This window comes from Taurulus bubalis, assembly GCF_910589615.1.
Source record: "Taurulus bubalis genome assembly, chromosome: 7".
Taxonomy (NCBI): Eukaryota; Metazoa; Chordata; class Actinopteri; order Perciformes; family Cottidae; genus Taurulus; species Taurulus bubalis.
Window position 1 is genome coordinate 24,601,098 of NC_136595.1, and position 14,527 is coordinate 24,615,624.

At 44.4% G+C, this 14,527-nt stretch overlaps 1 protein-coding gene across 1 annotated transcript in view; it reads left to right on the forward strand.

The window, feature by feature from the left end:
* The window catches only part of sbno2b (strawberry notch homolog 2b), a 53,107-nt gene that overhangs the window by 23,736 nt on the left and 14,844 nt on the right, over window positions 1–14,527 (forward strand). The window contains exons 4-18 of the mRNA XM_079220894.1: window positions 6,813–6,989; window positions 8,522–8,608; window positions 9,128–9,233; window positions 9,369–9,529; window positions 9,654–9,787; window positions 10,419–10,509; window positions 10,629–10,772; window positions 10,881–10,998; window positions 11,103–11,208; window positions 11,373–11,526; window positions 11,647–11,823; window positions 12,184–12,281; window positions 13,389–13,471; window positions 13,744–13,926; window positions 14,321–14,442. Coding sequence (XP_079077020.1) covers window positions 6,813–6,989; window positions 8,522–8,608; window positions 9,128–9,233; window positions 9,369–9,529; window positions 9,654–9,787; window positions 10,419–10,509; window positions 10,629–10,772; window positions 10,881–10,998; window positions 11,103–11,208; window positions 11,373–11,526; window positions 11,647–11,823; window positions 12,184–12,281; window positions 13,389–13,471; window positions 13,744–13,926; window positions 14,321–14,442 — 1,941 coding nt within the window. The remainder of the gene's footprint in view (window positions 1–6,812; window positions 6,990–8,521; window positions 8,609–9,127; window positions 9,234–9,368; window positions 9,530–9,653; window positions 9,788–10,418; window positions 10,510–10,628; window positions 10,773–10,880; window positions 10,999–11,102; window positions 11,209–11,372; window positions 11,527–11,646; window positions 11,824–12,183; window positions 12,282–13,388; window positions 13,472–13,743; window positions 13,927–14,320; window positions 14,443–14,527) is intronic.

Below are 14,527 nucleotides of genomic sequence, written 5' to 3' on the forward strand. Positions count from 1 at the left end.
GACGGAGATGACGCAATACTTGTCTTTTGACCTCACGACTATAACAATATAAATGCGATGAAACCGGATCAGTGCTCCTATTATTTCTTTTTTTATTATCTCCTCTAAATAATATTCACACATTTTAATTTCAGCACAGCTTTCAGTCGACCTTGGTCTTAATTTAAGAAAAGCAAATCCTCAACCATTTAAAGATTACACTAGAAAGCAGTTTTGCCTTGAGACCTGAGACCTTTGGTTGTCTTGTTTTTAAAAGCGTTTGAATGTGTTCTTTGGCCTAAGGTTGTGTGACTAAAGGGTTCAAAACAAGTTGGAAAGCTGTTCCATGTGTACTCTTAAAATACAATGGCTTTTTTAAAAATTGGCTCCTCGATCAAAGCGCCGGGACAGGATAAGCTGATTTATGTCTGCATGTCTTTGAGCGTCATTTGTGGATACAAAGACAGCTTCTACTGTCCACAAAAGACTTGGTGTGCTCAACTATTACACACCGCAGCAAATCAATTCAATCATGAAATCAAAGGGATTTGACTGCTACCGGTATTCTCTACTGATGGGGAACGAAAAGCTACCTCAGAAACATGTAAAAACAAACAATGAATACAAGGGTTTCTCACCACTGAAGTGAAAATTGGCTGTTTAAGATTTCTTGAAACAAGATGTCATATTTAGACCTTTCAAGATCAAAACAAAACCTAAAATTGGCTGGGAAAACGAATCTTGAGCGAGATTTCACAAGTATAAGTAAGTGTTATGTGTCGCAAAAAGCCTGTGTTGCTCAAACGTGGTATTTTCTCCACATGGCAATATATTTGCAATGTCTAAAAACAGGTCACTGTATCTCACTGACATGTTACTTGTTAGGTGTTTTATATTTACCATTTTGACGAGTAAATAGACAAATATACGCGGTAAGATGTTGAGCTTTTGCAGTCATGCAGCTGGTTTGCCATGAAATGCGGTGTCTGCTTGAAGAAAAGGAAACGCTTAGAGCCGTGCTATAAAGGTCCCAGCCCAACAGATATGTCAGGGATGTAGGACACGCAGACATCTTGGCATAACATAATCCAGACAGAAAGGGAGACACACAAGTGGTGGCTTTTTAGTCCCACGCCCGAGACCCACCACATGCAAACACACACACACACACACACACACACACACACACACACACCCACACACACACACACACACGCCATCAATCAGGTTTTGTTGACTGCATGGACAGCTGACCCCAGAAGGGGAGAGTCTGGGATGGGGGTTGTTTTAGTCAGCTGATCATCAGTGTGTGTGGTGGTGGCTGTTTTATAACCCTCCATTCACACACACACACACCACATAAACTGGCTAAGCTCAGTTATACTGACGTTTTGCACATTTCTACATCACAAACCAGAGCGGTTATAGCCCTCAGATACTTGGACTGGCACAGCCCCATCGTATTGTTGCAGCAACATTTTCAGGCTCAGGCGGGAATTACAGCTACACAGAATACAGTGCGGCAGGGATGAGTCCTAAAACCAGGAAATGAGTTAGCATTTAGGCACATCCGGTTCCCTCGGTTAGTAGTCAATGGGTTTATTGTTTTGTGATGCCCGAAATAACGTCGGTGGTTAACACAAGCTTTGTTCCAGGTCTTTGTTTGTCCCAAGAAAAAAAAAAAGAAGGCGGGTGCGAACCAAAGTCATAAAAGTGGTGTTCATTTGTAAAGAGTATCTTGCTGGGGAAAAAGGTTTAAGTGTCATAAAGGTTTGTTTGCCAGAAGATAGCTTATCTTCTGCAATAATCCCAAATCCTTTTAGTCGAGGGAACCGGTGCGATGCTAACTTTCAGGTTGGCCTACAGAACGACACACTCCCCGCAGCGCTATATATACAATGATACAATCATAACAAAAAGTCCAAGTGGGTAAAGTATTACAGTTGCTCTAATGTTGAACCCTGTAAGGGCCTCAGCCATTAACAGCTTTTTGTGAAAATGCTCTTCCGTTTGAGTTTTCCCCAGTCAGAAAACAATACAGTGTACAATAATAGGCATTGGTTTAAGTCTACATCTTCATCATCATATGTTGCGTAATGGTGTATCTTTGGCCTCATTTAACTATCTGACAGTGATGACATCTCCATAAAAAGATGTTGAGCTACATGCAGATGTAACATCGGTGAAATGTAAGTGTTGGATGAAACGGATCCTCTTCCAGCTGCATAATTCTGTGGGAAAACAGAACTGGGATCAACACACAAAGAGGAGGGAGGGACGGAGACAGATGGGATGGGGAAACGAGGGGGACGAAGTATTAAAAAGGTCTGTGGAGAAAATAAGCAAGAGGTGACAGCAACATATGGGTGAGACGATGAGGTCATTTGAGGTGTGTTTGTGTTTGTGTGTGCACGTGGGTGTGTGGGGTGACTTGTTTTCTGGTCTTGTGAAAGCTGGCAGTGTGTAGGAGGGGAAAGCCCGGGGCCCGGCCTGCTTTGCTTGTCTGTGGCCTCGGCCTGGCAGAGGCAGGTTGTTGAGTTTAACAGGATGTAGTCGAACTCGAAGACTATACACAGTTGTTCTTGCCTACAAATTAGCTTTTTGTTAGCCTCTATTATGTAGCACTAATGTAAACTAAGGGGCAGAAAAAGTTCTTTCTTTGGCGGGGTCTTTAAAGGTGTAAAACGGCGTTGCACCAGTGACAGTATGTTGACATGCCAGCTGTTTCCAACATGCCAAAGAAACTTGTGTCGAGAAGTAGCAGCTGGCAACACCACGTGTGTCACAGGAGGCCGGTGGCTGTCCATGTACTGTCCTCTGGGGGTACAAGATACAGAGGATCTGACCAAAACCCAAATGTGGTGGTGGGGAAAAAGAGGTTTAAATAAAAGACACAAAACAGGGTCACGCATCACATCAACAACTATTCATAATTTGAATGTTGTAACGTGATTGTAACATAACCGAGCTGCTTCTGCTGAACATATTCTTAAAAAGACATGCGCTTCAGGACGGTTCCCATCTGATAAGCCACACGGATATTTTAACCCAAGTGGTCTGTCATGATTGATAGGATTTGTGATTAGGAACCATCTGTCCTTTTAATAGTAAGGGAGCAACATTTCCAGGCAAAGAGAAGTACCCGCTAAAAAGATAGGGCTGGTGACTTCCTTGTATTGCAGCGCCTGAGCTTATCATAGGTGTCATAACCAGTGTCACTGTAGTCTTATTATCAGGAAGGGCTGTCGCTCACTTCTGCCGAAGTAGTTGTTGCTCATATTTATTTTAGCCTGAATGTACATTGTTGCACTTAGATAAAGGATTCAGTGGGATTAAAACAAATGTTTTTAGGAGGGGGAGAGTATTTTGTGGCACTATTTCAGATTGCGCATCACACTGTAAATGCATCGGCATCGTAACAGACGATGAAGCCAGGCTGTTTGTGGGCGGATTGTGTGAAGAAGTGTATTTTTCTAGTTCAGATTCTTAGAGCTGATAACCGCCGAGCTTCGACCACAACCATCGTGTCGCTCTGCGGCGCCGCACTAGACGGGCTTTTCTGCTGCAGCCTCCTCGCTGTCGTGTGCCTCCATTAATCATCGGCAGGCAGACAACTGTCATTATCCAGGCACTCGAGTACAATTTACCGCTTCTCTGGGTACCCGACGTGATGAGCGGGCACATGCATATGTGTGTTAAGCTTCTTTTACAAGAGATGTTTTTTTACAGCAAGTCTGTTAAAATTGCGCCACGTTATCGGCTGGTGGTCACAGGAGTGTCGGCATTTATCCGCGGTTTCAGCTTTTAAAGGGGGGAGGACACGCTGCTGGCTTCAGGATTCATAGCAGGGGGAGTAATGGACGTGGAGGAAGAACACAGGAGTGAGGACAAACAACGTGCACATGGGCTTTTCACATATTCTCCTGTGTACATGTACACACACACATTTTTCTTTGGGTTTCTCAGAATTTGCAGTCAAGATTGCAAGTGGATTCATTCCCCTTTTTAAAAACAATTAAAAAAGGAAACACACATTCATTTTTTATATATATATATATATATATATATATATATATATATATATATATATATATATATATATATATATATATATATATATATATATATATGGAATGGATACTATTATTATGCGCAGCAGAGAAAAGGAGGGCCAGAGAGAGAGGCAGGATTAGTGGTTTTACGCTTGTGTGCCTGTGTGCTGTGCAGGGAGCCAGATTACCATCAGAGCAGTTGGAATTCAGGCCTTATCTCCGCTCGGCAGGACCCGGTCTTCGTAACAGTAGATGAACTAGCCCTCGGTACGGGCCTGCCGGGGGGACAAACACTGCTGCCTCTGTTACGCTCTGCTTAACAACTCGATTAGCATGGCACCGAGGCCGGCCACATCTTGGTTAGCGCGCAACCAACCTGCTGCAGTTTTTTTTTCTTCCCCATCTTCCTGTGATTCCTCCTCTCTCGTCGGGAGGACGTTGTGGGTTTTTCGGTCGTCTTAATGACAGCGTTGCATCACAATTCTGCCTCCGTGACACGATGTGGAATCGCAGCGTAACGCAGCACACGGAGCGATGACCCTGCGAGTGTAAATACATTTCACATATTTGCAGATTTTTAGGGCTCGTTCCAGCCCGAGTTTGATGTCATGATGGGTTTCATAACCACAGCCATTTATTTGAGTTAATCTGTATTTTCATATAAAATCTGAGATAAATCCATGTTCTTTTTGTTCTTATTCTTTTGTAACAAAACTCTCTGTTTTCCATGGTGGAATACATGTGTCTCTATGTGCTCATCTGTGTGTTTCCACAATTATCCTTCTGTGGAATGATGGCTCTGACACGGTGTCCTTTTTCTGAGCCTGGTTGTTTACTTATCTATCCTCAGCCCACACACACACACACACACACACAAAGGGGGGTAGAGAGCGAGAGGGTGCCAGTAAAAAGATAGCAAGACACACAGAAGATAGGATAAACAAATAAGAAAGAAAGAGAACGGATACGTGGTAGAAAGTGACAGGTTATGTGTCGGCGAGTGTTAGTGATATTTTACAAGGGGGGAGGGAGGAGGGGGGCTCTCATCTACACCTCTGTCACCATAGAAAAGGCAGTTGTTCCACTCAGCTGTCCACGAGGCAGAACAAACTGCGCAGAGCCTGCTTTCAGAGCTCGTGCCTGATCTTGCCCTCAGGAAGCAGAGAAGGAAAGAGAAAGCTGCAGGGTGAGGGAGCTGCTGTACCTTTTTTCTTTTATTTATTTGGAAGCTCTTTTCCAGCACTCAAAGCACCCACAGCGAGTTAACGTCAGAGGGCAAAGATTTCCTCGTGCATCTGTAAGGGGTGAGCCTGTGTTGCGTCCGGCCGGCTGCTGCCGCCCCGTTCCCACAGGATTCAGTCACGTCAACACTGAGACCTCTCCGTCTCGTCCTCTCATGCCGGTGAAACATTTCCAGCTGAGCTGTGACAGAAGTCATCACAGCTTCTCGGCATTAATCAGTCGCAACGCAATTTATCATGTCCCGCTTCAGGACAGTTCCTTCTTCTACTTCTGGTCAGCGTGTGCTGTGTTTTTCAATTTTCTTTTTATCTGGAAAAAGTGTCTCGTTGGAAGCGCTATAAAAAAACAACATGGAAGCATATTTATATGCGAGAGAGTTACAGAGACGTGTAAATTTAAGTATATTAGTATACTAAATAAGTTGCTTACAGCAGAGACGACCGGGCCTTAAAAGGTTTATTTGCTCCTCTGCCTGGAGTTGGATGAAAAGATTCACACAACTCATGTCTCTACTAAATATGAAGGTGCTGTGAGCAGCCGGCTTGCTTGGCTTCACACAGCGAGGTTATAAAACTCACCAATAAATCTGTTTTATTTTAGTGACAAAACCCGAAGTGTAAAAAACAGCAACTTGCCGTTTTACTGTTAGCGTTAGATCCATTTATACAGCACATATACAGTCAATCTGCTCATCTAAGTGATTAACAAGTCCCTAAAACAGAGGCCCTTCTTTTTTAAAAGTGAGTAAAACAGTAGTATGATAGTTTGGTAGTTTTCACGGCTGCTTCACGGCGCTCTGGAGGAGGCAGTTAAAACATGGAGTTGTGGGAACCGGAGTATAAATATAAACGCACACTCATTCAGGGCTCCACACAGGCAAACGGGTACAATAAAAACCGTCGATCCACGCTCCCATTTCCAAAACAGCTTCTCCTCTGTTCGGCTTTGTCGTGGTCCGCCATGTCCTCAAATCACTCCGCCCCCTATCTCCCCACGTCCGTGTTTATAAGTCTCCAGGGGGGCCGAGGGGTCGCTCGTGAGAGGCTAGTTAAGGCACACGGCATGCTAATGGCTCGGACGGGATATGAATAGAGGGGCGACTGGAAGACGGCCATAGCTGACATGACACACAGACACAAGCACTCTCATTATGCTGGCCCCTCGCTTTCTTTCTCTCTTTTTTACGTGCTCACTCTCACACATCTGCGTGTGATTACATTTTGTTTAGCTACTCGTGTTACTCCCAAAAGAGTGCAGCATTGGCTAAGATCCAGAATGAATGGGCCACCTTTATTGTCTGTGGTTCTTTCCCATCCATACACTTTTCTTTTTTTTCTTTTCTTACGAATGCACCTATTATTCTGCATAACCTGTGTGTTGTGTCTACTATATGACATTTAATGAGGATTTATTGTCCTCCATTATTTCCCCATAACGCTTGAGGGTAAAGGAATTGTTTGAGAAGCCCATGCATACGACATAAGTCACTTTCAGAGGTTGAACCTAACCCCTCCTCTCTCTTTTTTTGTGTGCCTCCAGGACCTGTCCTGCATTGATGACCTCTCCACAAACTCTCTGTTCTCCTCTCCGGCTGACTCGCTGTCGGAGTATGCTGATGCGCAGCCCTTCATCAGCCCGGACAACCTGAACACGGTGCCCACCATCTGGGATGTCAACACTAGTACCGCCACCACACCAGCACAGAGCCAGCTCGAGGTCAGCACACACATTCACACACTAGCCATTTCCAGAACCAATGATTACCACAACAACAGCTCGTCTCCACTGGAATACAAAACTTATTTAAATCCGCACACGCATGTCTGTTCTGGGGGATGTGGAGCCGGGCGCTCGGGTCGGAGCGTCCCCTCCCGCTCTGTACACAGTAGTGCTGTTCTGGCTTTCTGCCACTTCTCGCTCTCAGATGGGACTTTCACGGGTTTGTGTTCATTCTTCCGAGCGCCAGCGGCATCTACGCTCCGACTCCGCTTCAACCCACGCCTCCGTGCAATCTATACACACGAAAACAATTGTGTTCTTTTATTAATATTTAATTTGATTGTACGCAGGGCAGGACCGTGGTTGAATAAGCGATTTTCCCCCTTTTCAGTCACCCGTTCTTCGTGGAATGGATTGAACTCAATTTGCATCACTGTAATTTAATTTCCATGATCAGTTACTGAATAGTTTGACCGTGGCTAATGCTCTGTAATCTGTTGAAGCTATTAGACATGAAACAATTCTCAGACACTTATTATAACTATTACAATACTGCTACTACTATTAACATGTAGTTATTTGGCTTCTCTATTTAATAAATGTTTCACACAAAGACCTCACGTTTCATCAATCAGGTTCACACACCAACTCCAAACCTTTGGTCCATCTTTAATATTCTCATCGCATAAGTGAAGCCAAGCCAACCGTCCTTTTGATCTTCCACTCTTTGGGGAATCTGCACCAACCGATAGCATCATTGACCACCTGACAAAATTATAGAAATCAGCCCGTGGAATACAGTTCTTTTACTTGTAAATCCATTTCAGTCGTTCCTTATCCTCACAATGTAAACACTCAAATAGATTGAATAAATCCAACCAGTATTTCAAAAATAAAAATGAAAGAATGTCAGGCCGACCCTCAGGGGGCTCGATCACATTGACTCCACATGACTGACCACTTTTATGGTTGTCGAAAACCTTTTTATTGCCCATTTCTATCACGAGTTGATTTTAGGACACAAAATAGTGTCTGTAAATAATAATCAGCATTGATTTTAATGGACTGTCCCGACAGAGGAACTCTTGGAGCTGAAGTATATCGTGGTCCCCGCTCTCGTTGCCGTTGAGTCCTCTTTGAATTAGATGGGTCGAAGGATATCTTTTTGATACGAATCAGAGAACATTCATTTTCTTCTGCCGTCTGAAAGCCTTTTATGTTTTCCTTTTCATTCTGCCCTCATTTCATCCATTATGTTTCCCAGATACACACGGCTTTATCTGCCTTTTGTTGTTGTAGTCGTTTGCTTTTCACCGCCAGACAACAAATTACATTTTGTTGAGTGCTGAGCCATCAGACATCCATGAAGTGCCCATACGCTCTCATGCACATTCATATATACACATATATATGTATACTCTCACACATACAGTAATTATTCATGTTGTTTTTGTGTTCCTCTTTTCTTATACATTTGGCACTGTTTTCATTTGTGTTTTGTATTTCTTCATTTTATGTTTTGTTGACAGCTGAATGGCACCAGCAGGTTTCATGGCTTGGCCAGTTTGGATGATATAACTGCTATTATCAGCACCCCGCCTTTAGGAGGATTCCAGGTAGCCACACCCACCTCTCCAATCTAATGTTAAACCGAAACGCACCTGTCTAACTCGACGCACCTAATGGCGGTGCTCAGTAATGCACACGTTGTGTCTGCTGTGTCTGCAGCTGTGATCGTCCTGTGTGTTTACAACACAGGACGAAGCTTACATTGTTTTCCATAGCAACATGACATGCCACTAATCCTAAACCTTTTGCATTTCCAGTTTCTCAGATAACATTGTGACTTTGCCTAATATGTAAAGCGCTCTTTTGTCTACAGTTACAAACGTGTTTCACAGCTGTCATTCGTTCTGCTGCTGCTGGTTTTACGCACCTTTTCAATCGCATTTGTTGTTTCACTGGTTAACTTTCCCCGCTAAGGAGCTCTAAATGTGCTGCACTAACCTTTTTTACTAACCGCATACCTGCGTCTGACTTTCAGCTACAGTCTCTTTCCTAACTCATCCTCACCTCAGCTGAAACCGTCATCATTAATTAATTAATTCTGAATTAAGTCTCTTTGGTGTTCCCAGCCTCAGAGAACCCAGACACCCCCAGAGGAGGAAGAGGATGCCGAGGAAGAGGAGACAGAGGAACTGGGACATGTAGACACATATGCTGAGTACAGACCTTCCAAATGTAGGCCACTAGACTGAATGTCAACATCCAGCTTTTCCTCTTAATACGGCACGACACACATGCTGTTTGCTCTTATGTAAAATGTTTCCTTTTTTTAAACTGCTCTTCTGTTTTTTTCTTCTCTTCTTCTTACAGCCACTATAGGAATTTCTCATCCTGACATAGTGGTGGAGACCAACACGCTATCCAGTGTCCCTCCTCCGGACATCACATACACCCTTTCTATCCCTGAGCCAACTATTAACTGTGGCCTGCTGTCCGCTCTGCAGCTAGAGGCCATCATCTACGCCTGCCAGGTACACAGAGTACACACACACACTACAGAAAGCACTTATTCTTTTCTGTAACTATAAATTATTAATGTTTTTTCGATTATACAGGAATCTTTGTTCATGCATTTGCTCTTTTGTGCGCCCTCAGCAACACGAGGTCATCCTTCAGAACAACCAGAGGGCCGGCTTCCTGATCGGAGATGGGGCGGGGGTTGGAAAGGGACGCACAGTGGCAGGAATCATACTGGAGAACTACCTTAAGGGAAGGAAGAAATCACTATGGTGAGAGAGATTTACTACTCAGGAGGATCTGAGGGGTGTTAAAACCTAAAATAACAACCCAGAGCTGCAGCGAACACTTCGACGCTTTGAAGCTTCGTTCATAATGTTGACGTTCGGATTCGGATTTGAATCAACATTGCGGTGTAGCTTTTTTTTATATTTTTATTCATGATGTTTAAACTCTGTATTTTCTCTACTCATTCTGCCATGTTTCACGGAGTGTGGGCCTCTTCACACACACGTGGAACACAGAGGAGACGGAGAAGTGAAGATAAAGTTGTCAGTAACGGTTATCCAAACATTTCCAACATCTCCAGATCGTTGTAAAGCCGCACATAGAGGGAGGGAGGCACTGACGAGTTAATATTCATCAAGAAAGTGGATTTCATAAGAAGATGACTCACTAATTTAATTAAATACGATGACAGACATGTATGTCAAAACCTCAATCAAAGATTTATATGGAGAAGAAGACAGCCTTATAACAGCAATTAATTGGGTTTCAGTAATTGATTTATACGTGTGCTCTGCGTCCAGTTTTATGCCAGGAGGTATATTGAACATGTCGAGGCTAGTCTGTGCAGGAGCCGACTGAGTTACTGACTAACCCGTATTCTGCTCCTGCCCTCAGGTTCAGCATATCCAATGACCTGAAATTTGATGCAGAGAGAGATCTCAAAGACATAGATGCACTGAAAATCCCTGTGCATGCCTTAAACAAGGTGAGTCCAGGTGGAATTGGCGTTACAAGCAGAGTGAATACGTTTTTAAGTTTTGTTCTCAAGCAATATTAATGCATATCTCACGAATATGCTTTTGAACGTTTGCCTTGTTATTGTAGATTAAGTATGGAGACACTGCTACCTCAGAAGGAGTCCTGTTCGCAACTTACTCTGCGCTGATTGGAGAGAGCCAGGCAGGAGGGCAGCACCGGACCAGACTTAAACAGATCCTGGACTGGTGCAAGCCAGACTTTGATGGCGTTGTATCCTTTCATTTTCACAAGCTCACGTTCAACAGTTAAAAAAAATAAATAAAAAAATGTCGTCCATGTCTGCGTTGTTTGCCCTTGACCTTTTCCCCCCCCTGACAGATTATTTTTGACGAATGCCACAAAGCCAAGAATGCCACTTCTACGAAGATGGGCAAGGCCGTGCTTGACCTGCAAAACAAGCTGCCGCGGGCCAGAGTGGTGTACGCCAGTGCCACAGGTAGGCCGACGCACCGATAAACACACGCTCGATGCGCGTCATGCATTTCACGAAAGAATTTTAGAATATGCGTATATTCAGTTTTTTTCTCATCTCGGCCCCAGGTGCCTCTGAGCCAAAGAACATGATCTACATGAGCCGCCTGGGAATCTGGGGTGAGGGCACGCCCTTCAGGGTCTTTGAAGACTTCCTGCACGCCATCGAGAAGAGGTTTGTGGGGCGTTATGTTTTCCGGGAGCCTTCCAATCACGTGGCTGCATGTCTACAAATTTCTCGTGTGCTCGCCGGAAAAATACCGTACAATCAGTTTGTGGTTACGGCTGCCGGATCCGCGATGTGTATGTTGAATAATTTATCCTGCCGTTTGTAAACAGAGGTGTCGGTGCCATGGAGATTGTTGCCATGGACATGAAAGTGAGCGGCATGTACATCGCCCGGCAGCTGAGCTTCTCAGGAGTGTCTTTCCGCGTCGAGGAGATCGGACTGGACAGCGACTTCAAACTGGTCTATAACAAAGCTGCCATACTGGTGAGCATCATGCCGGCGTCTATTCTATTTGTGTCGGTGCCATGGTGTTGTGTTAGGAGATTGAAAGAAACACACGCGCACTACTATAAGTGACTAAACACATCTGGGTTCTGTGTCCAGTGGGCGGAGGCGCTGCAGGTGTTCATGCGTGCGGCCGATGAGCTGGGCCTGGTCAGCAGGAAGTCTCTGTGGGGGCAGTTCTGGTCGTCTCACCAGCGCTTCTTCAAATACCTCTGCATCGCTGCCAAGGTCCGCTGCCTGGTGGAGCTGGCCCAAAAAGATCTGCTGGCGGGAAAGGTCAGCACAACACACTCTTGAACCCTGAGTCATATAGCATGTATAATCTAGAGGACTAGAAATGACCCAGAGGAAGATCCAAGCAGGAACTGAAATTCTATAGATGTTGCATAAGTGGGGAGACCTGCAAGGACGGAGCACTTATTTAGCTTTTTCTGCAGAGTTTTTGGATGCTATTTGTTGGCAATAGAAGCATTAGGACTTCATTTTGCACTTCCCTGAACGTATGTTCATGTATGTTAGTTGTTTCTACAAGGATGAGATGATATGTGCCATCGTGAGTCCACAATAGAATCGACTTCAGGTGAAGCAGTAGACATGTTGGGTTGTTGGTGTTTATTTGTTTCTCCTCCACCACAGTGCATCGTTATCGGGCTGCAGTCTACCGGAGAGTCCCGGACCAGAGAAGTCCTGGATGAGAATGACGGGCAGCTCGACAGATTCGTCTCTGCAGCAGAGTGAGTGAAAATGAATATTTTCTCTGTTGTTTTGTGTGTTTCTTAATTGGCTAATAGGTTTATTTCAGGGTCCGTCAACCTTTAATGATATGAGGTGCCATTTTAATATGATTGTTAATCAGCGTGCTCAATCAACATTAAGGTTAACAGTAAGTTTAATTATGGCACCTCAATTTAAATTTTCTTCCATATAGCAACATTTAAAAAAAAGACATTTCTCCCATTACTCAGGACATTATGATTATATATGAGAGCACTTTACGAGAAGGCAGCCATCCACATCTAAGCTGAAATCATTAACCCTCTTCCCCCATTCTTGTTCATCAGCAATAAACCTAAAAAAATCGGTGCAGAGGGCAACGATTACTGGCCAAAGAGAAGCAGAGTAGGGCAGGTGTTATGGGGGGGAAATATATCAATCAAACTACCGTAAATAACAGGGCAGGCAGCTGCAGACGGCTGTGAAAGAGGTAATTTGGCATGTGGCTGAGAGGGCACTTCAACATTTTCAAAGAACTCTCTTGCACACCTATTGCTAGTGTGCAATTTTTTTATTTAATTTTTTAACTCCATGTGCCTAAGGTTACTTGCCCCTGGTTCATATGAAAGAATATTCCCTAAAATGACAATGTTTTCACTGGGTTACAGCACTGTCTGAAATCCTACCTCCTTTATCCGTGTCTTGAACGGTTGCCGTCTGTTTGCTGGAAGCCACGCCAGGCTGTGAGGTTTCCTCCATTTCATTTAGTTGCTTCATCAAACTGCCCAGCAAGGAGAACGCACACTCAACACATACATCCTTTGCAATGATAAGTATCAGGTCATGCAGTTACGGCCCTCACCAGTTATGCTCAATTAAACCAAACAATCAGTTATTAGCGGCTAGAAAAGCTAGAAAAACAGGAAAGCGAGGGTGCAGGTGCTGAGTGACCTTGCTTGACTGTAAACCTCACACAGCAGGCAGGCCTGCATGGTTGAGGATATTAGATCCACACACACACACAAACACACACGCACGTTCGACTGTATACATGTCTCTGCTGTGTGTTGTCTTAATCGCTTTACTGGCAGAATACAAGTTTCCCTCTCTCTTCCTCTTTCCTTTAGGGGAGTATTCCAGTCTCTCGTAACGAAGCATTTCCCTTCAGAGAAACAGAGGAGAGAGAAAGCGCCGGGAATTAAGAGAAAACGTAAGTGAAAACCAGTCGGCATGTGTACCCGAAATAGTACTGAAACAGTTCCCGATGTTTTTTTATTACTCGTATTGTATGCAGTCAGTGCTCAGCTGACATGTCAGGCCTTTCCCTCACAGTCTTTATTCAACTTCTCGTTGTTTGCACTATTTTTCCTGCAATCTGCATCTGTATTTCTTGGCCTTGTCATCGAATGACGTCACAAAAAGTGCATGTTGAGCCGCGCTTCTCGTTTCTTCATCTAATATCGCGCCGTGGCGTCCGATCAGGGAAGCCTCGAGGTCGCCAGCCCAAGGTACCAAAGCACACCGTGGACAGCGGCGGCGTGATCAACATCAGCGATGACAGCAGCAGTGACTCGGATGGCATGGACACGGACTCCAACTCCTCACCGGACTCCCTGCTAGACAATGATGACGTCATCTTTGTCAATCACACGAGCTGCCAGTCAGGTAAGGAGATGCCTTTTTTGTCAGTGGGGAGATATCTTCGCCTTAGTGGGCGTGTCCGGCGTAGATGCACGTCTAGACAGTCAAACTACCTTCCATGCCCTGTTGTTTTTGTGACTCTTGCAGGGAAATGAAGATGATTTGCTAGTGTTCCTAAAAATACACCGAAAGAACATGAAAGAAGCGTATATATCTTTTACAGGACCTTTGCCTCCCTCAGAGCAGAGGCCATCTCTTTTGCACTATTTCGGAGTTCTTTTTCGTAAATTTACGACTTTAGAATATAACCCCCGGTTCGTCATTTATTTATTCTTTCCTGACGGTGACCCAAATGCGTCGTCGTGCTCTTGCCTATCAGGGTAACAAGGTTAAAGTCCCCTCTGCTTCTCGTTCACAGCCAGGATAGAGGACATGAAGCAGAGCCTCCTCAACAAGATATCCGTGCTGGGAAAAGAACTACCTCTCAATACCTTGGACGAGCTCATCGATAAGTTCGGAGGACCAGATAAAGTCTCAGAGGTACGAACTCAAAACACTGATCCACGAAAACCGACAACCAGATGCATCTCAAAAGCCTAAATAGTGCTGGATGGATTCACAAAAT